The sequence below is a fragment of the Chelonia mydas genome, chromosome 6 (assembly GCF_015237465.2).
Source record: "Chelonia mydas isolate rCheMyd1 chromosome 6, rCheMyd1.pri.v2, whole genome shotgun sequence".
In the NCBI taxonomy this organism is placed as follows: domain Eukaryota; kingdom Metazoa; phylum Chordata; order Testudines; family Cheloniidae; genus Chelonia; species Chelonia mydas.
The window spans coordinates 15,302,659-15,325,443 of record NC_051246.2 but is presented as its reverse complement, the minus strand read 5'-3'; the positions used below and the strand labels follow the sequence as shown (position 1 = coordinate 15,325,443).

The 22,785-nt window shown below is 43.4% G+C and overlaps 1 protein-coding gene across 2 annotated transcripts in view; it reads left to right on the top strand.

Moving 5' to 3' along the window:
• The window catches only part of ZFP91 (ZFP91 zinc finger protein, atypical E3 ubiquitin ligase), a 31,537-nt gene that overhangs the window by 4,962 nt on the left and 3,790 nt on the right, over nt 1-22,785 (top strand). The window contains exons 3-10 of one of the 2 annotated variants that reach the window (XM_037899316.2): nt 11,772-11,987; nt 12,282-12,318; nt 14,578-14,667; nt 15,577-15,705; nt 20,682-20,732; nt 21,206-21,284; nt 21,874-21,988; nt 22,560-22,659. In XM_037899316.2, coding sequence (XP_037755244.1) covers nt 11,772-11,987; nt 12,282-12,318; nt 14,578-14,667; nt 15,577-15,705; nt 20,682-20,732; nt 21,206-21,284; nt 21,874-21,988; nt 22,560-22,659 — 817 coding nt within the window. Of the gene's footprint in view, nt 1-11,771; nt 11,988-12,281; nt 12,319-14,574; nt 14,668-15,576; nt 15,706-20,681; nt 20,733-21,205; nt 21,285-21,873; nt 21,989-22,559; nt 22,660-22,785 lie in introns of both variants that reach the window. The other variant, XM_037899314.2, reaches the window with a different exon arrangement.

Genomic DNA, 22,785 nt, shown 5'->3' with positions numbered 1-22,785 from the left:
ACAAAACTAGCACATAAGAAGGCAGTTAAAGTTACAAAGTCAGCCTTAATTGTTGTATTTCCTGGCTTGTGTGCTTTATCATGCAACTGTAATAGAATTCTAATATATTTTATGGGATGATAGTATTTTCAGATGTTCTTGCACAAGTACTACTTTAGTTTTATTAACTGTTTTTTTCAGTATAATTAGTAAGTCCTTTTTATATAGCTGTTAAATTCTGTCAGTTTTCATAAACCTAATATCCATAAAGTTCTAGACAAACTGTGTACTATAGTTCATGTGCAGTTTCACACGGGTTTAGATATTCTTCTCATGAAAAAATGATAAAACTGCAGTTCTAACTAAAATGTTAGACATTGTAGATTTAATGGTTAAATTTTGATTCTTGCTTTTCCATCATCTCTGAATTGAAAATTGACCTCATACATTGAACCTGTCAGTCATGCAGGTAGTGACCCCTTTAAAGCTACAAAGTAGCTTTCTTTCTAAACCCTGTCTCGCCATTGATCTGGCATTAGTCATTGATATATTTTCAGCTAAAATTTTACCTCTAGTTTCTGCCAGAAGCTGAATGTTTTGGAAAGTTTAAGTAAAAGCCTTTCACCAGTAAGAAGTTCTGAAAGGTGTTTGTTTTGTTTTTTTTAAGTCCTTTTCTTATCCTAAAAGAAAGATTCTTCTGTGTGGGCTAATTTGGGTGGGGGAGGGAGATAGCAGCTGAACTTTAAAACTTGATGTGTATATAAGGCCTTAAATGAGCAGGAAGTGCTTTGCTAAGTTTGGGGGGAAAAGACATGAATATCTGAAACTTCAAGACGAAGTGCTTGTAGTGGAAATGTGTGAAGATGGTAACTTTGCATTTAATGATTGATTCGCTGCATTTGTATGTAGCCTAAGGTCTCAGTTACTGGTTCACAAAATACATATGCTTTGCCTTCAGTCAGTAGTGCTTGTAAACTGTACAAGAAGCCTACTTTTCTTTTTGCCTTTGGAAAAAGAAACTAGCATTCATGCAATATTAAGTTTGGAAGATCAGACACTTGAGTCACAAAATCCCCAAAGGTTTCAGAGTAACAGCCGTGTTAGTCTGTATTCGTAAAAAGAAAAGGAGTACTTGTGGCACCTTAGAGACTAACCAGTTTATTTGAGCATGAGCTTTCGTGAGCTACAGCTCACTTCATCGGATGCATAGTTAATGTTGCTCTGCCAGTGTTATCACAACCACATTCAATGTTTGTACAGTTTTCTGTTCTTTCCCTTATTCATTGCACACTCCCCCCCCAAAGATAGCATTCTTAAGGTATACCATGAAATATACAAGATGTTCAATAAGACAGTTAACTTTTCCAGTGTGTGACTTGAGTGTCCTGATATTGCAACTTTAATTTCGCATTGTTACTTTTTTGCATTTAATACAGAAATTACTTTGTGTACAGATACTTCCTAATTGTATTACTACAGTACACAGTACTACAACTTGCTACATCTGTTTTTCTAAAGTTGCACAGAGAAGACTTATTCTGTTTGAGAAATAGAGTGGGGCTACAAAAGACAGTATTATAATGCTAGAAACAAGAGGGAATAGTTAAAGGTGACCTGTAGGATATTTTTAAAAACTGGGTTTGTCCTTTTTTACTTATGATCAAGGCTGTGTGTCTGTCACAGATTCCGTGACTTCTGCAGGGTGTTGGTGTGTGGGGTGGCATTTACCTCGGGCAGGGGCGGGCCTCCTGGGCTCCCACCAGCATGTCCCTGCAGCTCCTATTAATGAAATTAATAGGCAGCAGGTTTAAAACAAAAGGAAGTATTTTTTCACACATTGCACAGTCAACCTGTGGAACTCCTTGCCAGAGGATGTTGTGAAGTTCAAGGCTATAACAGGGTTCAAAAAAGAACAAGATAAGTTCATGGAGGATAGGTTCATCAATGGCTATTAGCCAGGATGGACAGGGATGGTGTCCTTAGCGTCTGTTTGCCAGAAGCCGGGAATGGACAACAGGGGATGGATCACTTGATGATTACCTGTTCTGTTCGTTCCCTCTGGGGCACCTAGCATTGACCCCTGTCGGAAGACAGGATACTGGGATAGATGGACCTTTGGTCTGACCCAGTATGGCCGTTCTTATGTTTTAGGGACCGGGGGCTTAGCACGCTAACTGTGCCCACAGGCGCCACTCTCATTGGCTGCGGTTCCTGGCCAATGGGAGCTGCAGAGCCAGTGCATGTGGCGGGAGCAGCGCGCAGAGCTCTCTGGTCCCTCTGCCTAGGAGCTGCAGGGACATGCTGGTTGGAGCTGGGTAGGGAGCCTGCCAGCCCCACCAACCCTCCCCACCCCCACTCCCGACCCTAGCGCCAGTGGGGGTCCCAGGCCACACGCTGCTGCCTGGCACCCACCCCTCCCCCCAGCACTAGCAGGGGGTCCCAGGTCACATGCCTCCATTCTCTCTCCCCCCCGCCCCCCAGTGCCAGCAGTGGTTGGGGAGCCGGGCCTGGGCCATCACCTGCGGTGCCCCCGGTGCCAAATATCAAGTCTGGTCTCTGTGTTTTGCTGGAGGCTCTCAGATATATATTATATGCTTATGTCTTAGTTGGAGTGGTGAGTATAGTGCTAGAGGGGTGGGAACCTAGGCCTAGAATTAAGGTGTTAATGAGATTCTTGTTTACTACCACTGAAGAATGGCAAATCTTATTACAAATGTATCTTTTCTCCCAAGTGTTCATTACATATTGGAGTTAAAGGGATGATAAATTTTAAAACAACCTGACTAAAAATCCCTTCCTATCTCAGTTCTCCTGTGATGTCATAGTTCTCTAGTTACTATGGTCTGTCAGTGTGGACAAGATCTAAATTTCTAACTGAAAAAACAAGACAGAAAGTCTTCTTGGGAAACCTTTTGAGTCTTTGTACATTACAAAAAGAAGAAAAAAGGGGCTTCAGACCACTTTATTTCCTTTGCAGGTCACCTTTATGGTTGAGTGTGTAATTTAACTCTGCATTTTCTATATCTTTGTGTTTAACTCTGCAGCCTTCACATTGCATTAATGCAGTGGTTCTCAATCTATTTATCATTCTGGGACACATATGCAGCTCGCTATGTTTTATGTGGGTCCCATCCACACAATATATATACTATGTTTATGGCCCGGAGGATGTCACATGGGCTGTAGCTGTGTGCAGATTGGGCTGCAAGGGGCCCACAGGCTGAGAACCACTGCATTAATGGGATTTCCTTGGATTTTTCAGTCAAAAATGAAAAAGGACACGTGAAGTACATGTATGGACATTGTATGAGGATTTGACCTGTTAGAGGTGGTGTGTAGTAATTTTTGTTCTCAGAAGGGGGTTGCGGTTGCAATGAAGCTTAAGGACCACTGGAATATTCAGATGCTTATAACTTACTTACAAATGATGACTGGTCTCATTAGGAGTTAGTCATCACAGATTTGAAAACTGAAATGTAAACTATGAGTTAAGCCTGAAAAAGTGTATTGGACTTGAATAACTCCAGTAGCCAGACTCATTCTTGAACTTCCCTAAAATACACTTTATGTTGCATCCAAAAAAGTAAAGTTTCTAAAGTGTTTGACACACTTGCAAACCAGAGGAAATAGGGGCTTATACTAGACTCATTTTCAGCCTCATTTCCTAGCTGTGCCACAGCAGTACAGTGAAATCGTATTTAATGCAACTACATAGTCAGGTGATTGTACTAATTAAAAGTCTAAACGTACATCCCAGAAAGCTAACTTATGTTAATACAGTTTTGTCTTCAGATTAATATCTCACTTGAAACTCTAAAGCACAAGTGAGTCATTTTTCATTTACACTTAATTGTCCATGGTTAATTTCTGATTGTCTACTGTGTATGCATAGAATGTCACTTTCAAACACTCATAATATAAAGATGAAATTTTCAAAATTTAACAAAGGTCCTGCCCCTCACTTAAAAACCAAGTTTAGTTGGTTTGGGTTTTTTGTACCTGGGGAGGTGGGAAACAAATAGGTAAATGGCATATTTATTATACTGTTGCAACTTAAAAAAAAAAAAAAAAAGAAAGAAAGAAAAATGGATTTTTGCAACAAAATTACCTTTGGGCTGAGGTGGAGCATAAAATGCTCCTATCCTAAATAGGAGTCATAAATAAAAGTTCATGAACATCTGAAAATGGGTCTATAATGAGAAGGCCTGCAAACTTTATATAGCTACCACTGCCAGTGAAATCAGCAATTCAAGATTAAAAAATAACACTGTTGTAAAAAGTAAATATAGCAAATTAAACAATTGCCATTTTAGTTCTTACAGTGATAGTGGTTGAAAGGGTCCCCAAACTGCTGCTGAAAAGGTACCATGCCACACTGAGGGAAAGGAGCAACTTAAAACTCACTTTCTTCGTTCCTTTTTCTTCCCTGTCTGCCTGTTTCTTTAACCCCTCCCCCTTCCACTGACTCTTGTCATCCTTCTGTTTAATGGGAGGATTGGAATTTTTGTTTTTAATTGATGGAATCTCAACTGTGCACTCTTGGGAGCTGGTGCATGGGGATGACACCATCAAAATAGCCCACCAAGCTAAGCAAAATGTGACTTCGCATGTTTGTCCTCAGCCAGTTCTAATGTGCAAATATCCCTTGAATCAGTCACTTGTAAAATACTGTTTTAGACTCTTCCCTCATCACATGATTCACTGAACCTGCTTATTGTCACTGGCTAACAGCAGCTGAAAAGTTTTAGCAATGATACATTTCTGGTGCACTTTGGAAGTCAAGCTAAAGCTTCAGTTGCAGATTCCACAGGAGACTGTGACTCTTAACAATGGAGCAAGTTACATTGGCTTTTCAGAAGACAAATGTAATAAAGGTTTTGACCCATTTTTGGTCTTTATGATGAATTATGTGTTTTTCCTGTCCAGTATCTGATACCTCTCCAGAATTTCACTTTCCTTTTCCTCCAATGTTCTGGTGCATTCACTTCAAGGAGCACTTGTCTATGGAGTGTCTTTCTCTTCTGTTGGGACTCTTTGGTCAGCCAGCATGCTAAAATACAGATGCACTATTGTAATCTTACATAACTCGTTTGGTTGAAGAGATCAAGAAAGTAGATAGACCAAGCTCCTGGAAAACTCCTCTTAAGGAAAAAGCTGGTATCGGACAATGGTATGCTACTGATGGATAAGAGAGTGTACTAAACTTGTGGAAATTTCACTGTTGCCTTCCAGTGAATTGTCATGAGAGCTGTGGGAATTAGATTTTTTTTTTTTTTTTTTTTGCCATGCTGCAGAAAGCTGAAGTTCAGAAGGAAAAAGTTGTCTCAAGCAGTAGCAGAGTGGAGGGCTGCCAGAAGTACATCAGCATTTAACCCTTTTGATATCTGGCTGCTTCAGCTATCCTTACATACATTTAAAATAAACTGAATAACTCTATGATCTGGGGTTTGAAGGAGAGGACTTCCTGATCTCTGTGGAAAAATGCCCCAAAATCAGAACTTGCACAGTGAAGAAAACTGTTTACCTTGTGCATCTAGAGTTGGGACTCATGATGCCCAGCAGATGTAGTATTGAGTATGGAGGGTTATTTGAGCGCATTCAGTTGAGAGAAGTGAAACACTGAATGTCCAGAGCTCTGTCTGCTTTGTTAGCGTGGCATGGAACAATAAAAATTTCATAACAAATCTGTGCAGCTAACTCCCTTATTTTCAGTGGATGGCATTTTCTTTGCTTGTAGTAATATTTAAAACAGTTTAATGGTTATTGTGATGGAAGTGGAGCTACTCAGTAAATTACAAATGCAGTATGTTGACCTGATTATTGGGACGTTTACTATGTGAATGTATTTGTAATAGGGGACTGTAAGGGTAAACAAGTGGAAAGGGAGGAATGGCTCAAGATGAAAGCTGCTTCTCAGCAAACACTTAAGAGATAATGCCAGGATAGGGAAAGACCTGGAAACCAAAAAAACTGAGACAGAATTTAAACAAGGGACTCTGTCAAGAGACAAGGATAGGTGTTTGGGGTAGTTGTCCAGGAGAACCAAAGTAAGGCACCTGTGGATGAATGCACTATAAGGTGGGTAGAAAGCTGGCTAGATTGTCGGGCTCAACGGGTAGTGATCAATGGCTCCATGTCTAGTTGGCAGCCGGTGTCAAGTGGAGTGCCCCAGGGGTCGGTCCTGGGGCCGGTTTTGTTCAATATCTTCATAAATGATCTGGAGGATGGTGTGGATTGCACTCTCAGCAAATTTGCGGATGATACTAAACTGGGAGGAGTGGTAGATACGCTGGAGGGGAGGGATAGGATACAGAAGGACCTAGACAAATTGGAGGATTGGGCCAAAAGAAATCTGATGAGGTTCAATAAGGATAAGTGCAGGGTCCTGCACTTAGGATGGAAGAATCCAATGCACCGCTACAGACTAGGGACCGAATGGCTAGGCAGCAGTTCTGCGGAAAAGGACCTAGGGGTGACAGTGGACGAGAAGCTGGATATGAGTCAGCAGTGTGCCCTTGTTGCCAAGAAGGCCAATGTCATTTTGGGATGTATAAGTAGGGGCATAGCGAGCAGATCGAGGGACGTGATCGTTCCCCTCTATTCGACACTGGTGAGGCCTCATCTGGAGTACTGTGTCCAGTTTTGGGCCCCACACTACAAGAAGGATGTGGATAAATTGGAAAGAGTCCAGCGAAGGGCAACAAAAATGATTAGGGGTCTAGAGCACATGACTTATGAGGAGAGGCTGAGGGAGCTGGGATTGTTTAGTCTGCAGAAGAGAAGAATGAGGGGGGATTTGATAGCTGCTTTCAACTACCTGAAAGGGGGTTCCAAAGAGGATGGCTCTAGACTGTTCTCAATGGTAGCAGATGACAGAACGAGGAGTAATGGTCTCAAGTTGCAATGGGGGAGGTTTAGATTGGATATTAGGAAAAACTTTTTCACTAAGAGGGTGGTGAAACACTGGAATGCGTTACCTAGGGAGGTGGTAGAATCTCCTTCCTTACAGGTTTTTAAGGTCAGGCTTGACAAAGCCCTGGCTGGGATGATTTAACTGGGACTTGGTCCTGCTTTGAGCAGGGGGTTGGACTAGATGACCTTCTGGGGTCCCTTCCAACCCTGATATTCTATGATTCTATGATTCTATGGAGGTGTCTGAAGAAGGTCACCATGTGCCCAGGTCAGCATCAGGAGATGGGAAGCCTTTGGGTAAGACTGAACACGAGTATAGACTGTTTGTTTTAAAAAAAATTTCTCTAAATGCTTTGTTCCTACTGTTAAAATAAACAATCCTTTGGTTTAAAAAGGCTGTTTGGTCACTATACACAAATGGTCATAGACTCCGGAAGGGAAGAACCATGGGTGCCAAACTCACTCAGACCTGCCTGGTAAGCATGGTTGATACACAGAATGCTGTTGCCCAGGGCCCAGTCCAGGGGTAGGTGAATCTCAAAGCAGAGAAGGAGTACCAGGTAGAGTTGTAATATATCTGCAGCACCTCCAGAGAAAGGGTAATAGCTTCCTCTAACACATTGGGTTATGTGAGCTAGACAAGAATATGACAGTGGAAGAAGGTGCTGCTTTTTCCTTTAAAGGATTCTCAGATCTATAGACACTGATTGCAGAGTTGTAATTGTTAGGGACACATGAATACTGAATTGAAAGGCTGGCTTCTTCAAAAGAACCACTCTTTTCCTCTACAGAAATGGCTAAGCACTGTGAGGAGAAAACGCTTAATCCTACCGTGGTTCATTGGGATCTCTTCTTTAGGACTGATGAATTGCAGTGAACATCTGTTCTGAGTTCGTCTATTAGTAAGGCTGAATGTTTGTTGCAGCTGCACCTTGCATGACACAACTGTGACTTTTACACACATGGCTCTGTATGTATCCAGGATAGTGAATTCTGGGGTTTGTAATGATTTTAAACTAATAGATGTACATTAGTTCACAACAGCTTTTAATGTAAAACAGAATATTTGACTTATCATAATTTCCCAGTATTCATCAAATATTTGTGTTTTGGCTGTACAGAAGCCAGCTTAACATGTAAAGAGCAATGAATTTGCTAGACAAAGTGATACCAAAGCAGAGGACCGTATGGAAATGAGAAATCAGGAAATGGCTTATTAAACATTTTTTTATTTTGAACAAGTGCCATGAAATTGCCACATGTGGTGTTTTGAGCGTACTTTATACATGGTAACTCTGAGGCCTGTTTCAACTTGATTCACTGGATTAAAGCTTAAAATATTAGCTTTTGCTAGCCTGCCAGCCAAATAAATGTGTAGGACATACGTCCAGTCTACAATGTGGTTAAACATTTTTCAAGCAGCAGAACAAGGGTTAACATTTATATAGAAGTGGCACTTGATATGGAATAATTTGAGATTCCCCTAAAGTATTCAAATGAAGGGACTGTTTGGTAACTCCACCAAAATGAGAGCGTTTTGAATTGAGACAGAGGTAAAGCAGAATAGGGCTAGAGATCTTAACATAAACTGGGCAGCAGAGAAATGGGGTAGGTCTGAAATTATAGCTTGCTCAATATATGTAAAACCATAGATAAATCTTTTTCACTGTTTCATAGTAAACTTGCAATACTTCATACAGGTCTAAGCCCCAGTCATTGATTACTTATTCTAACCATTGGCGGCGGGGCTTGAAAAATCCGCTTGCCAGAGATCAAGGGAAATTTTGCCTGGTCAGGGGTGGAAGTGTTAAGCCACAATTTCTGCAGAATCCAAGTCTTCATCCTTTTAGGAAAAAAATGTATTTCTCAACCTTATGTCTGGGTGGCTAAGTGGGGACTTTTGAATATGACTCTCTGTGGGGCTGTATCCTAAGGATGCAGAGGGAACTATTGTGTTGCTGCTTAAACTTTAACCAGCAGCAGAGTGAAATTACCAACACTTGTCTGTTTCACAGTTGCTGTTCCCTACTTCTGGACAGCAGTGAAACTGTCAAGAATCAGGTCAGTTTCACAGTACTGCTGTTGTCAAGAAAGCTTTCTGAGTAGCAGTAGAGGCAAGAATTTGAGCTATTAACTGTGGAGGACTCCAAAAAAGAGACTGAGAAATAAATACAGTAGAGAAGTACTCCTACAAACCTCCTCTACAACAAGAAGGAGGCCCTGGAATAGGAGAAATCAGTAAGTGCCTTTTTCGAATATCTGGAGAGGAGTAGAGCTTCAAGTTTTATCAGACCGCTCTTAGCCAGAGGCTGATATAACAGATAATACCTCACATAGGGACTCCAGAGACAGCATCCTGGTAGAAATCCCAGCTGGTGCTTATGGAACACAGGTTTCTCACAGGAGACCTGACTCTCTTGAATTATTGGACCAATCTGTTGCAGTGCAGAAGAACACGAATATATTGAAGATCCATGATGGTTGGGTGGGGGGACAATGATATAATAGTTGGTTCACTTTGCCCATCAGACTTCATTAATTCTAGGACTCTGAATTAAGATATCAGAATGGTGCTTTTGATGGTTTTCACGCCCACATGCATATGGGCTGCTGTTTTCCTATTAGAATTCAGCCCTCATATCAAGAGAGGCTGACTGTCGGGGAGAGATGCACTTAATAACTGTCAAGTATTGGGGGGTAGCCATGTTAGTCTGTATCCACAAAAACAACAAGGAGTTCAGTGGCATTTTAAAGACTAACAGATTTATTTGGGTATAAGCTTTCGTGGGTAAAAAACCCACTTCTTCAGGTGCATGGCGTGAAAATTACAGATGCAGGCATTATTATACTGACACATGAAGAGAAGGGAGTTACCTCACAAGTGGAGAACCAGTGTTGACCGGGCCAATTCGATCAGGTATCCTGTCTCGGCCTATCGTTACAAAATTAGGACTGCCTCTTCTGCAGGTCCAAATGGAAAACACTTTTAGGTATTTACAGTTGGGCAACTAAATTACTTACTTAGCTAGGTTATTTACTTGCTTTGCCAGACTTTCCTAGAAAAGACAGTACATACAAATCAGCTAAAATGGACAAGTGAAAAGGAAAGGATGGATGCTCAATTTGGATTGCAGGTCTCTTGGAGAGCTGCACCTTGTTCTAAAACAGTAATACAATACCTGAGCATAGCCAGCAGTTCATTTCTTCTGCACATCAGGATTCACTAATTGTGAAGAAGCACATGGCTTCAGTAGGGCTAATCTGATGGCAAGTGGGAAATGAAAAAAAAAAATCTTTGAGTTACTGGGGCACAAAAGGTTTTTCTGAAAGTTGCTCCCACAACTGTTCTACCAGTTTTATTGACTTCCCAAACATTGACATCTGGGGATCAATCTGAAATGCGTCAGCCCAAAAGGAACAACTTGTAGTAGTTATAAAGGAGTGAAAACGCAGGTTAAGAATGTGAGGGCTTGTTAAAATTGTTACAGGTGATTTTGTTGTTGCTTGCTCTTGCATAGAAACCAGCAAGATTCTTCGATGTTTGCAATGTGTAAATTTCAGTTTAAACAGCAGGGTTTGGGGATTCTATGAACAAGATTTTCAATGTGGGCCAAACTTTTGCAGGTCTTTCATAAAACTTGCTTACTGAAATCTGTTGTTTTAGTGCTTTATAATAAATTATAGAGTGATGGTTGAGGACAAAGGGCAACAAAGATGATCACGAGCATGGAATGGCTTCCATACGAGGAGAAACTAAAAAGACTAAGGCTGTTTGGCTTAGAAAAGACACAACTAAGGGGGCATATGATAGCGGTTTCTAACATCATGAATGGTTTTGAAAAAGTAAATAGAGGGGTTTTGTTTACCCTTTCCCTCAATACAAAAACCACAGGCCACCCAGTGAAATTAATAGGCAGCGATTTTAATACAAACAGGAGGAGGTACTTTTCATACAATGCACAGTTACACTGTGGAACTCATTACCAGGGGATGCTGTAGTGGCCAAAAAGTATAACTGGGTTAAAAAAAGAACTAGATAAGTTCATGGAGGATAGGCCCATCAATGGGTATTAGCCAAGATGGTCAGGTACCCCAACCTTATGCTTTGCATGACCCTAAACCTCTGACTGTCAGAAGCTGGGAGTGGAAGATCGGTGGATCTCTCCAAAATTTCCCTGTTCTGTACACTCATCTTGAAGCTCTGGTACTGTCAGAGACAGGATACTGGGCTAGATAGATGATTTTTCTGACCCAGTGTGGCAGGTTTTGTGTTAAGTCTTTTCCATGTGAGCCTTAGCTTGAGAAACTTAATTTTTAAAAACATCAGATTATTTTGTTTTCTTTAGTCTGAGTTAGAGATCAGGATGGCTTCCAGAGAAAATACATGGGTAGAAAAGTTTGAGTAGCAGCCGTGTTAGTCTGTGTCCACAAAAAGAAAAGGAGTACTTGTGGCACCTTAGAGACTAACACATTTATTTCAGCATAAGCTTTCGTGAGCTACAACTCACTTCATCGGATGCATATAGTGGAAAAAGCAAACAAACAAAAAACAAAAGCTTATGCTCAACTAAATTTGGTAGTCTCTAAGGTGCCACAAGTACTCCTTTTCTTTTTATGGGTAGAAAAGTGTGATAAGACTCTGTTTATATGCTGTGCAAAGAGTTCTTCTCTGTGAGGTGAAGGATCTGGCCTGTAGCCTATCTGTGTCACTTTGCAGTGTTATAGTCCAGATCCTCAGCCCTCCACCCACTTATTGAACATAGAGGGACATCTCCATTATAGAATAAGCAACAAACTGGTGGAGATATGGCCAGCAAAGTGTAGAGATGAGTTTGTGTTCATTGTTAACCTAGGAATTGCTTTGTGTGTTTCCTTCATAGATCCCAAAGAAGAGAGGGAGGAGGAAGAGGTTTCCACCATCCTCACCCACGGGTCTCCCGTCAGTACAGCCAGGCCTGGCCGAGGCTGGCGCAGCAGCAGGACAGCTGCTGCTGCTCGCCAACGTGACACAGAAAATTCACGCAGCTCCAGGTCCAAGACTGGATCCCTGCAGCTCATCTGCAAGTCAGAACCAAACACTGATCAGCTTGAATATGGTATGTAGCAATTAGGGGAGTGGGAAATATTGGGATTAAAGTGTGAACAATGCCAGCAGGACAGTTTGAGTCTGATAAGTTAAGTGTGGGAGACTGGTGCCAAAATACAAGCAATGTGTTAGAGACCACTGGCAAAAAGCATGGTGCCTTGCTATCCTGAGCATATTCTCATAAACTGCAGCACATCCTAGTGCTGAACACTGGCAGAAATACTTCCAGACGGATATGCACATTGCAGTCTGGTCTGTGTCCCTTGTGAACAGTGATTAAAAACCTAATGGCTTTTCTTTTCAGAGATCACGGAAGAGCATCAGTCTCCAACTGGAATCAGGTAGGATGCTCTGGTTTGGGCCTTTTTCTTTTTGGTTAAGGCTATGGGAAAAGATGTGGTAACTTTGGAACCATTCAAAGTGATAACTCTTCAATCTAAAGGATCCTGAGCTTGCTGTGGAAGGACCTGTTCAGTTTCCATTTTCATTCAATTTTGCATCTTTCCTCACTTCCCTGGATTGGTGGTGACATCTTTATAAAGTGGAGCAGTGGTTTTCAAGCTTTTTTCTGGCAACAAGGTTGAAGAAAATTATGAATCGCTGTGACCCAACAGAGCTGGGGATGAGGGGTTTGGGGTGTGGGAGGTGCTCAGGGCTAGGGCAGGGGGTTGGGTTGCAGGAGGAGGTCAGGATTCTGGGTTGGGGCCAGGGATGAGGCGTTTGGGTTGCAGGAGGGGGCTCGGTTTGGGGAGGCTCAGGGCTGGGGCAGGGGGGTGGGGTCTGGGCTGGGGGTGCAGGCTCTGGAGTGGGGCCAGGGATGAGGGGTTTGGGGTGCAGGAAGGGGCTCTGGGTTGGGGGTTCAGGGCTGGGGCACAGGGTTGGAGTGCAGGGTTACCTTGGGCGGCTCCCAGTCAGTGGCACAGTGGGGGTGCTAAGGCAGGCTTTCTGCCTATCCTGGCTCTGCAGACCACACTGTGCCCTGGAAGTGGCCAGCAGCAGGTCCGGCTCCTACGTGGAGGTGCGCAAGCAGCTCTGCTCAGCTCTCTCCCCCAGACACTCTCTCCCCCACCCCCTACCAAACTCTGAGCCGGCGCTCGGGGCGGGGGCAGCATGCAGAGCCCCGTGGTCCCCCCACCTAGGAGCCAGACCTGCTGCTGGCTACTTCCGGGGCGCAGCACAGTGTGAGAACAGGTAGGGACTAGCCTGCCTTTGCCTGTCAGCACCACCCACAGGACTTTTAACGGCCCGGTCGGTGGTGCTGACCAGAGCCGCCGTGACACAGTGCCTTACATTCCATGATCCAGTACTGGGTCGCAACCCGCAGTTTTAAAACCACTGACGTAGAGGACGAGGTGATGGTGTGGGATGTAAATAATACAGTGTGCATTTTATCCAGGCTTATTACATAGCAATGGGGCTCCTTCTTCAATAGATCCTATAATCAGGTTGCTTGGTGGCCCATTGTTGCTAGAGCCTAGTAAATCTTGAAAAGGTAAAGCAGGGTCATGTTCCCATCAGGCTGTTAATCAGAGTCTGATGTGCTGTACCTAGAGGGTCTATTTTGAAGCTGTCTCTGATGCATACTGTCACAGTGCAGGGCAACTGCATCTCTAGTCCCCCTCCGTGGGGCACGCACTCTCAGGCTTCTGGCTCCCCATCTGTCATCTCTCCTGCAGGAGACCCATATTGCTTTCCCTCCCAACTCTGGGGTATTCCCCGGCTGCACAGCTCCCTGACTACACTGAATTTCCCCCAAAGGCAGACTGCCTTAGCAGGCCGCTTTGGCTTTCTCTTCAGAGGTTGTAAGCAATGTCACTGCCACAATTAAGTTACCACATTGCTCTTTCTAAGCAGCCACATATATTCTTCAGTTAAAAGCATTCCCTAGAACATGAAAACAATAGGAGAACCTACATGCATGCTAACAAGCTTGCCAGAGATTCCCCAACCCCAACAAGGGCTCTGGCAGTTCTTCAGACCACACCAGGATTTTTTTTTCCCCCAGTGGTTACAAATTCATAACCACATTGACTCAGAACAAGGACTCCCATGAATCTAAGAGTCATTCTCTTATCCACTTTGGGCCTTTTAATCTGTCCTCACATAAGTGGTCAGCAGACAAAAGGTCTTCTCCCCCTCAGTGCATGAGTTCAGTGCATCTCCAGAGGAGTTTACAGTTGCACACACCTCCCCCTAGGGACTTCCTGGGAAACCCACTTTAAAAAATTCACATTATTTCAGATAGTCCTTTGAAGCTCAGAACCCCTCCCAGAGCTTACATTAGTCATCCCGCCCCCCATTCCCCACCCCCCCGCAGAGACATTCCATAATAATACAGGTGTATTTTCAACACGGAGAACTCCTAAGATACTTAAACCTAATTCAGTAAGGTTCAACTTAATTCCATAAGGTTTGGCCAGGATATAGGAGGAAATTGTCGTGTCACATGTCTCCTTCCTTATTCTGTATAGTCTGTTCATTTTCCCTAAACAGTCTTGGCTGAAGGATATCCTCCCCTATTCCAGGGAGTGTCATGCAATGACTTATTTCATATATAAGCAGTTCTACTACCTCTTCTTTTGCCTTCTCCATCATAGCAGTGATGAAGAGGAGGAGATGCTGATCAGCGAAGAAGAGATTCCCTTCAAAGATGATCCAAGAGACGAAACCTACAAACCCCATTTAGAAAGGTATGCTGGATTATATACATGCATAGTTTGCAAGACCAGAAGGGACCATTATGATCATCTACTCTGACCTCCTGCAGAAAACAGGCCAAAGAACCTCACCACATAGTATCTACGTCAAGTCTAGAACTTTATTCGAGCTATAGCATATATTTTGAAAGAAAGATGGTTCTCTTTTAGTCCAGATTGATGAGTCTCCACTGCTTAGAGCTAACGGGACAGTTATCTTATCGAACAGCTCAGGTGACTTGGGTTTGAGTGCCGCTGTGTACCAGCTTGTCCCTGAACCTTGGTTTGAGATATCCCTGTCTCTGCAGGGAGGTGTATGTAACATTTGTATAGGAGTCCAAAGTTGCCTATTGAACTCCCTCCCCTCATCATCCTTAATTAAAAGCATAGGTCAGAAGGAATGTGACAGGGGGAGGCACTAGGTATGGTTACTACAATTCATATGAAAACTTAACACCATCAATTTGGGCTTGAATAGGGACTGGGAGTGGCTGGCTCACTGCAAAAGCAATTTTCCCTCTCTTGGTATTGACACCTCCTCATCAATTATTGGGAGTGGACTACATCCACTCTGGCTAATAAATTGGCCTTCAACATTGGTTCTCCACTTGTAAGGTAACTCTTCATGTGTCAATATATATTTATGCCTGTATCTGTAATTTTCATTCCATGCATCTGAAGAAGTGTGTTTTTTTACCCACGAAAACTTATGCCCAAATAAATCTTAGTCTTTAGGTGCCACTGGACTCCTCATTGTTTTTACTAAAGTTGTGCAGTTTCCAGGGATTGCTCAGGTGGGGCGAGAGGGAGAGCAGTGGTGTTGCAGTGTAAATGCAGAGGGCACTAAGACAGATGGAGGATTTCTGCTGAGTACTAGAGTGTATCATATTTGTATCTTTGCAGGGATGCTCCAAAGCCAAGGAGGAAAGCGGGCAAGGGGAAGGAAGAAAAAGAGAAACAGAAGGAGATTAAAGTGGAGGTGGAGGTGAAAGAAGAAAGTGAGTTTCGGGGAGATGAGGAGCCACCCAGGAAGTGAGTAAAAGATTCCAGGAACAGCTATTCCTGCATGTATGTTTTTGCCTAGGCATTCTGGCCAGTGTCTTATGCTTCCCCTCAGAGTTTGTGGGAGGCAGGAGTAGTTCTTTCCCCTTCACCTGAAAAGTGATTGAAATCAGTAGGGTGAAAGGATCAAAATTCCTTACCATGGTTGGGGAATCACCCCTTCTAAGATCCTGTCTCTGCTGGGCAAGGAGACATTAAAGAACACTATTTTAGTATGGTTCAAGCTAAATTGGCTGGCCACGCCATGTTACAAGACTGTCTGGATGAGGCAGCATAGTGTGAAAAGTGGCTTATTGTTTTTTTAAGTTGTGTGGTTTTTAAACACATTTCTATTGGCCCCATCTTTGCTGGTCATCTAAACTATATTAGAAGCCATTATAGATGGAGCAGTTATTCAGTGGCTCCTTAGCTCATTTTTAAGCCCAGTGCAGAAGAGACTGCCTAAAGAAACTAGTCTGGAAGAGTCAGATCTATTTCTGTAACGTGCATCCAGGAAGACATGAGTATTGTTTACACACTGCTATGGGAGAGGTGCCCCTCTTTCATATCTGAGGCAGGCATGCTTGGATGTGGGAAAGCAGAGAACATAAGAATGACCATACTGGGTAAGACCAATGGTCCATCTAGCCCAATATCCTGTCTTCCAACAGTGGCCAATGCCAGATGCTTTAAAGGGAATGAACAGAACAGGGCAATCATCAGGTGATCCATCCTCTGTCATCCAATCCCAGCAGTTGGCAGTCAGAGGCTTAGGAGGACAGAGCATGCGGTTGTATCCCTGACCATTGTGGCTAATAGCCACTGATGGACCTATCCTCCATGAATTTATCTAATTCTTTTTTTAATCCAGTTATACTTTTGGCCTTCACAACATCCCCGGCAATGAGTTCCACCTGTTAACACTGTGTTATGTGAAATACTTCCTTTTGTTTGTTTTAAACCTGCTGTCTGTGAATTTCATTAGGTGATTCCTGTGAAGGGGTAAATATTTCCTTATTAACTTTCTCCACACCATGGTTTCACAGACGTCTGTCATAGCTGAATAGTCCCAGTCTTTTTAAATTTTCTTCATATGGAAGCTGTTCCATACCCTTAATCATTTTTGTTGCTTTTCTCTGTACGTTTTCCATTTCTAATGTATCTTTTTCAAGTTGGGGCAACCAGAACTGCACGCAGTATTCATGGCCTAAATTTTTTAGGGATCCGCAAATGAAAAAAGATTGAAAACCACTGCCCTAGATGAACAAATAGTTTGTATCAAGCTAGGGTATAAATCTCCTTTGCACTAGTCAGCTGCACACCAGCTGGCTGTATGGACCCTGCTGCAGTGCACTAACAGTTCTAGTGCACTTTGATTGACTCCATTTTCAAAGTGGGGTAAATCAGAATGCACTAGGGAACTTTTAGTACATGGCACCTGGGTCTCCATGGCCAGTTAGTGCTCAGAAGGCTGGTATGCTATAGATTTACACCCCTGCTTGCCATGCACTGTTTGTCTAGACTTTTCCAAATTGTCTTGAGGCAAATCAAATTTTGCAACAAGCAGGGCAGGATCCCGTTGTTTAAAAAAAGTAAACATAAAAGTAACTTGCAAGCACTCTGTGTGGAACCTCAAAAGCTTCAAGAATTGTTTTCCTTGCCCTGTGGCTTCTTGAGCTAAACATTAAGACGCTCTTCTCTTTAGCAACTGAGTGAAATCAGCTGGGATGCATCTAGGACTGTCGTTTGCAACATTTTTTTTTCCCTTGAATTTGCAGACCCCTAAAAAATTTTGAATGGAAGTGCCAGACCCCTTTAGAAATTGACATAGTCTGCAGACCCCCAGGGGTCCGCAGACCACAGGTTGAAAACCACTGATCTAGGTTCAGGGGTTTCCAAACTGGAGTGCATGTGCCACTGGAGGTACGCGAGCTTAGTGTTCCATCAGTTCACTTCCCAACAATTTAAGAAGGTGGTGCATGAACCAATAAATTTGGGATCCGCTGGTCTAAGTCAAGGCCTCACTCTAGCACGGGGGTAGGCAACCTATGTCACACGTGCCAAAAGCGGCACACAAGCTGATTTTCAGTGGCACTCACACTGCCCCGGACCTGGTCACCAGTCCGGGGGGCTCTGCATTTTAATGTAATTTTAAATGAAGCTTCTTAAACATTTTAAAAACCTTATTTACTTTACATACAACAATCGTTTAGTTATATATTTTAGACTTATAGAAAGAGACCTTCTAAAAACATTAAAATGTATTACTGGCACGCGAAACCTTAAATTAGAGTGAATAAATGAAGACTCGGCACACTACTTCTGAAAGGACACCGACCCCTGCTCTAGCATGACGTAATCTCGAGAGAACTTCTAGATGGGAGAGGGAGAAGAGCAGGTCTCCCTCTGCTGGACTACACTGCCAAAAAATCAGCTGTTTGTGGAGTTGAGTCCCCAGCTGTGGTATCTGTTAAGCTGTGGTTGATTATATTTCTGCAACTCTAATATTGAAGTACAGTAGTCCTCAGAAAAGTAACTCTTCTAAACCCTGGCTTTGTGGGGCTCCCTGATATCTTCAGTGACTCCAGATCAAATATGCTCAGTTTGAGGAATTAAAATTATGCCATTCCTGTGAGCTCATTCTGAGATCTAACAGTCTCTGTGGGTTCTTACTAGCTCACATATCGCCAACAATAAAAATTCAGCAAACACAATGTTATTAACAATTCTGCTTTGTGAGCCAGGAAAGAATCCATCTCTCTGCTATAAATGTGCTTGTGCTGCAGTGTTAACAGAAGTAACAAGTTACTTTAGGCAGGTCTGTTGCATAAGGTGGTGCCGTTTTTATACAATTGTTCTTCAGAGCAGAACCACACTTAAAGCTTTTTGTGTCTGGATGTGTGTTGGTGTCACGGAGTCACCGGGTCAATGCCCCTGGAACTACTCCGTATGTAGCCAGTCGGGACTCTGGGGGAGCATGCCTCCTCTCTCTGAACATACTGTCTCCAGAGCAAGAAGCTTGCACAGCTTTGACCTTCCTAGGTCTGACCTTGGAGCATTCAGCATCCCCTTGCACACCGTGCGCTTCCTACAGTGAGTCCGCACAGGCAGGGCTCCTGGGGAAGCCAGAGGGCCCTGCACCTCAACTCTGCAGTCAGACGTGACTCTCAGCCAGCCAGTAAAACACAAGGTTTATCAGTCAACAAGAACACAGCATAGAACAGATTTTGCTATGATGGAAATCAGTGACTTTCAGGCAAGTCCATCTTGGGAATCCTGGGCCAGATGCCCTAAATTCCCCCTCTTCCAGTCCCCCTATGCAGACTTCCAGTGACCTGACCTCCCGACAACCCCCTTGTTGCTCCTCCTCCTTCTCTTTGTCACCTGGTTGCATCCCTGCTCCTGGGTCATAGATTACATAGGTGCAAACAGCTGGGCAGCCTCACCTGGCCTGAGGGCCTCAGTAAAAATCACACACCCAATTCCCACCACGGCAGTATCGGTGCAGTAAACAGGGAAACTAAGGTACACACAGTATTAGTATAGGACAGTAAGACTCACGTACAACATAACAAGGTGAATAAAACCCCACTTTGTCACAGTTGGACAATCATGTGAGCTACAGTGTTCAATTCTTGAGTGCTCGATTATTGTAAACTAGAGAGTGCTGAGAGAAAAGCAACAGAACACCATTAGAATTGAAAAGATTCTTACGACATACATCATATCAATCCTTTAATATATCTTTTTAACAAAAGAGCTGTCTTACTCCAAATCTTCTTGTGTCCAAGTCACACCTGATTGCTTTTCTGAGACAAGGTTTTTGCTATTTTTTTATGACTGTTAGCTGTGCGGAGCAGATAGCAATGGAGAGTGAGCTGGTTTCTGTAGATTAGCTTGGCTATTAACATTCACTGAGAGCAGAAGCTCTTGTGCTTATATACAAGCCAAAAGGGACCTTACTTAACTTTCAGATCCCAACTTGTTTTCTGAACAGTTAAAAACACCTCCTATAAACTGAGCAAACTTGATAGTGTCATTGAGAAGCTTGATGGTCCCAGGTACTGTCACATCAGAGAATCCTGAATCAGAGCAACCTCTTCTGTTAGGTCATCTAAGCCATACCCTTCATCACTGTCAGTGCAGGCTCCGATTTCGTTGGTTCTCTGTGGTGCCTGTGTGTTAACAGCTTTTATTTCTTTTTCACTACACAGAAATGTTTTGTGACTACTCATATATGTTCTAAAGATTCTCTGTGAGCTCTTTGGTACAGGCACAGTCTTTTGTATGTGTTTGTACGGTATCTAGCATCTTGATGGCCTCTGAGTGCTACACAACAAATAATTGATCTATATGACATGAATACTTGGCTGCAAGGAAAAACAGATGAAAAAGCACAATTTCCTGAGGACCTTTTTTGATCTTTCAACCCTTCATTCTGCTTGAGATCCAGAGCAGTGGGTATAGAAGCTAGCTACACAGACTGAACATAGCTGGATTGGTGGGTTTGGCACCCTCTGGTGGCATAAGAATACAAAAACCAAAGTTCTTGTTAATAGTTCTTATGGAGGGAACATCCCTGTGTGAGTGGGACATTCCCACTGGAAGAAAAACCCCTATCACTTGGAGATCCTCTAATATAGCGTACTGGGGGCTGAATCATGTCTTAAAGTTTGGATAGATGCTGGTTATCTGAGGTCATATACGCTATATGACCCTGATCCAAAGGCTGTGGAGGTAAGTGCAAAGATTCTCATTGACCTCTGTGGGCTTTAGATCAGGCCTGTGGAAGCTATTCCCTGCTCCCCCCCCGACTGAGACTTTTTGAGGCTTTGAAATGGTGTATTTCTTCCATGACACAGAGCCGTGCTCTGGATTGCTCATGTGGAGAAGGCTTCCCTATTCCATCTCAGGTGTTCCTTGCAAAGGAGAATAATTTTTAATCCATCTCTGTAATCCTGTCACAGGAGGGGAAGGAGGAGAAAAGATGACAAGAGCCCACGGCTGCCTAAAAGAAGGTGAGTGTGACTTACCTTTTCTCCACCTTCCTTACTATAGATTTTAGTCCTTTCCATTTCTTGTGTGGAGAACCCCCTCAGAACCAGCTATTTTCATACATGTTTTTATTGGGCATAGTTTAGAAATAATTGTAGCTCACTCTAAAACCACCATGATGGATTCTTGCAGTCAGGTCATTTTGAGTTGGTCGGTAGCATGGCAGAAGCCAATGATAAGGCTACAGGTGCTCTGTCACTGTCATCTCTTGGGTGATGAGCACGTGGCTAAAACCCATGAGCAGTCCTAGGGGTGGAGAGCTACAGGGGAGAGCACAAGTTGAAATGTGCTGACTCACAAGATGGTTGATCCGGAGACCATGTCACTTCCACAATTTTGGTGAGCTGCAATGGCTTTCTTGTTTAATCTAGTACTGCATCTACTTCACATTTTCCAACTAACCTCCCTGTGCATTACTCTCCCATGTACTTCTTAGGAAGAAGCCTCCAATACAGTATGTACGGTGTGAGATGGAAGGCTGCGGCACAGTCCTCGCCCACCCTCGCTATTTGCAGGTCAGTCAGGCTCTTCCACTCGTTTGGATCTGGGGTCAAGGAGCTGCCATTCTTTCATCTTTCACTGCAGTGTTCCTTTTTAATGTAGTTTGCTAAGGGAGGCACTGGTTTAGGAGGTGGTGCACTGCACTGGGACTCAGGAGTTTTGGGTTCTGTTCCTAACTCTGACAGAGGCCCATTGGGTGACCTTGGGCAAGTCACTTTCCCTCCCCGTGCCTCAGTTTCCCTATCTGTAAAATGGGGATAATATGCTGACCTCTTTTTGTAAAGTGCTTTGAGATCTACTGATGAAAAGCACTATAGAAGAGCTAGGTGTTATTACTAGCCAGTAACAAGTAATGAAGCTAAGCACAGCCCAGTTGTAACTGTACCATATGTGCCTCTTCACCTGTATTTCTGCTTTTCATCAGACCTCAGAGCCCGGTATAATTGCATCCTGTTAGCTCTCCTGCAATGCACAAGGAGGTAGATTGTAGCCCTTACAGTCTGTCACGTTGCTTAACTTACCTTGTAACCTGGGATCTGATTTTCAGCAGTTCCTTTAGTCAGACAGGGAGAGGGTTTGTAACTTTTTCGTCATCTTTCCTAGCATCACATCAAATACCAGCATCTGCTGAAGAAGAAATATGTGTGTCCCCATCCCTCCTGTGGACGGCTTTTCCGGCTCCAGAAGCAGCTGCTACGGCATGCCAAACACCACACAGGTACTGGGAAAGGTGGGGAGACTTGAATCCAACCCATCATCCCATGGATGGATGGAGAGGGGAAAACACTCACCTCTCCTGAGGCGAGGAAGAGTCTAACCTAGGGAGCGCGTGTGGCTGGCGGTTATTCCCTTCCTGCTGGGACTGCTGTCGAATTGCTTGTGCACACCCATTAGACAGTGCAAGTAGGTGGAAATAAGCCTCTGCGTTTGTACTGTAGCAGTATTTTATTGACATATAGGTTGCCTTTTTGCAACAGTGTCATCCTGTTTTCTCCACACTTAAGATGCTCTTTTCAAGCTTCACCTTGTCAAGCATGTGGGATTGGTCAGGACTCCCATTCAAGCCCATCAGCTCTACCTGAGATGCTTCCTCCTTCATTAGTCCTGGTGGGATCAGACAGTTCTTAACACTCAAATTGCTGCCTCGCTTTCAGGTAGCTTCACCCAAGAACCTTCAAAATTAAAAGTGGGGTCATAGGGCAACTTTCAGATGAGTGGACTTTCAACCCAAGCATGTGGTTCTGATCCAGATGCAAGTATTAAGATGAGATGTGTGTGCTGCTTTACAGATCAAAGGGATTATATCTGTGAATACTGTGCCCGGGCATTTAAGAGTTCCCACAACTTGGCTGTGCACCGGATGATCCACACAGGCGAGAAGCCTTTACAGTGAGTACTCCTGCATTGTCTTGCCTTTTGAAATATGCCTCTTCCTCCTTCAACTGGCCACATTTCCCTGGCCACAGCTGACTCTGCCTCATGTGCCTGTCTGTGATTCTGCTTCATATCATAGAA